The 1,827-nt window shown below is 31.7% G+C and overlaps 1 protein-coding gene across 1 annotated transcript; it reads right to left on the minus strand.

The window, feature by feature from the left end:
* Positions 1-352: 352 nt before the first annotated feature.
* On the minus strand, positions 353-1,248 carry LOC107736582 (myelin-associated glycoprotein-like; the record flags this gene model as incomplete). The annotated part of the gene is made up of 3 exons (XM_016547963.1): positions 1,200-1,248; positions 848-904; positions 353-709 (listed from the first exon to the last, which is right to left on the minus strand). Coding segments are annotated over exons 1-3 (436 nt in total), but the record flags the coding sequence as incomplete, so codon positions are not given.
* Between the last annotated feature and the right edge of the window lie 579 nt (positions 1,249-1,827).

Here is a 1,827-nt window from a genome sequence, read left to right on the forward strand (position 1 = left end):
TTTTTTTATATTTAAACAAAATAAGAAAAATTGCATCATGTTTGAACCGGAACATCTTTTATGTAAAATATGTTATTCAGGACAGTACTAAATATAAAATAACATGCATTTTGATCCCTCTTATTTTGGTAAAATAATTCATATTTTGCATATTCCGCAAGGTATATGTATACTTTTGACCACAACATCACAACATACAGCGTATATATATGTATATATATACATAGCCAAAATACATGTAAAAGTAAAAGTAACTACAACTTACTGAAAATATATACTGTAGATGTAAATATAAATTTAGTTCCCATGATTTTTGGCATTTTTTGTATATTTTGAAAATAAGTATTCCAACCTTTATGGACTGTGATGTTTACTCCTTGCTGAAATGTGTACAAGAGAGGTTCAGGACCCTGAAGTCTGAAGAAAAATGTGTCACTGAATCCATCAGGAAAGTTGTGAAACACAGTGGTGCAATTTTTGTCTAAGATGTTGCCAATCACATTTCCTTTTAGAAGAGACTCTGTTTTTTCTGAACTAAGCACGTTTGGCCCCTCTATGCTTGTTTTTCTCCAAATTGTCTCAACAATTTTGTTTAGGGACTGTTTGAATGAGTCGGGGATCTCAAACTGACATGGAATTTGAACACAGAAGCCACTTATCGCATCTATTTTCTTAGGCATCTTAATTTCCCATTTGTCGCTGGCAGCACCTGCATACATCAAAACACACAGGGCACATTCAACATTCCTCATAACACCAAAGAAACTCATGTATTCAGTATTTGTTCATGGATTAATTTAGCACTAATATTTCAAACCTAACAGATCAACAAAAGCAAGTCTCTCACCTCTCAACATCCAGATTATGACAACCAGGACTTTAAGTCCACTCATACTGCTGAGATCTGGATAAAATAAATGATCACTTATAGTCAAGTAAACAGATGTGGCTTTGTAGGATGTTATATCCTCTGTTGGCACTTTGGCATTGTTTTTGCTAATAATCAATTGCTACTTTATAACTGCAAAATTATATCATTTGTATAGATTAAAAAAAAAAAATTATGTACAGAAAAAGACATGCATAAGCATGTGTGTAGACACATAGCACACATAGATTGTAGAGGAACTGAAATTATTAAATTAATACTAGACTACTGAATATTTGGTTTATAATCATAAATAACCAGAAACCTTTACCTGATGCGGAGCTGTCAGACATTCACTTCACAACTTAACAAATGAAATAAAAGAGGAACACTGGAAACATTGGAGTTTCATCACCAGTTAAGTAAAAAAAGAAAACTATTACAAAATACATTTCTTCTTCTTAAGGTCAAATGTGTTTCAAAAGGAATTTTATGTAAAGATACCTAAACTGGTGTGCAATCTGAGGCCTTTTAAGGCAAGACACCACAGGTGAATAGTGTAAAAAACTACTATGGATTTCACCACACTTCCGCAGTTGATTAAGCACGGTTCTGCATTATGTATTTGCACGGTTCTGCATTACAAGTTTTCTCAAATATTATGTTGAAGTATAAAAATGATCTAATTCAGTATTTGCAAGTTTGCATACATTTTTATATAACAGAAATCTGAAGATTGGATAAAGTTAGGTTCAGAATTCTTTTTTCTTTTTGTTGATATATAAGATTTATATAAGTTTTCACATTGGGGATTTTGTATATATCTAATTTATCACTCTATAAATCAGAAAATACTGTCAAATAAAATATATAAATCAGGTGAATGATATACAAACAAACCCCCTGTAAAAACCTTCAGAATATACAGTGGGTACGGAAAGTATTCAGACCCCCTTAAA

The sequence above is a fragment of the Sinocyclocheilus rhinocerous genome, unplaced genomic scaffold (assembly GCF_001515625.1).
Source record: "Sinocyclocheilus rhinocerous isolate Xijiao unplaced genomic scaffold, SAMN03320098_v1.1 C36801668, whole genome shotgun sequence".
NCBI lineage: Eukaryota > Metazoa > Chordata > Actinopteri > Cypriniformes > Cyprinidae > Sinocyclocheilus > Sinocyclocheilus rhinocerous.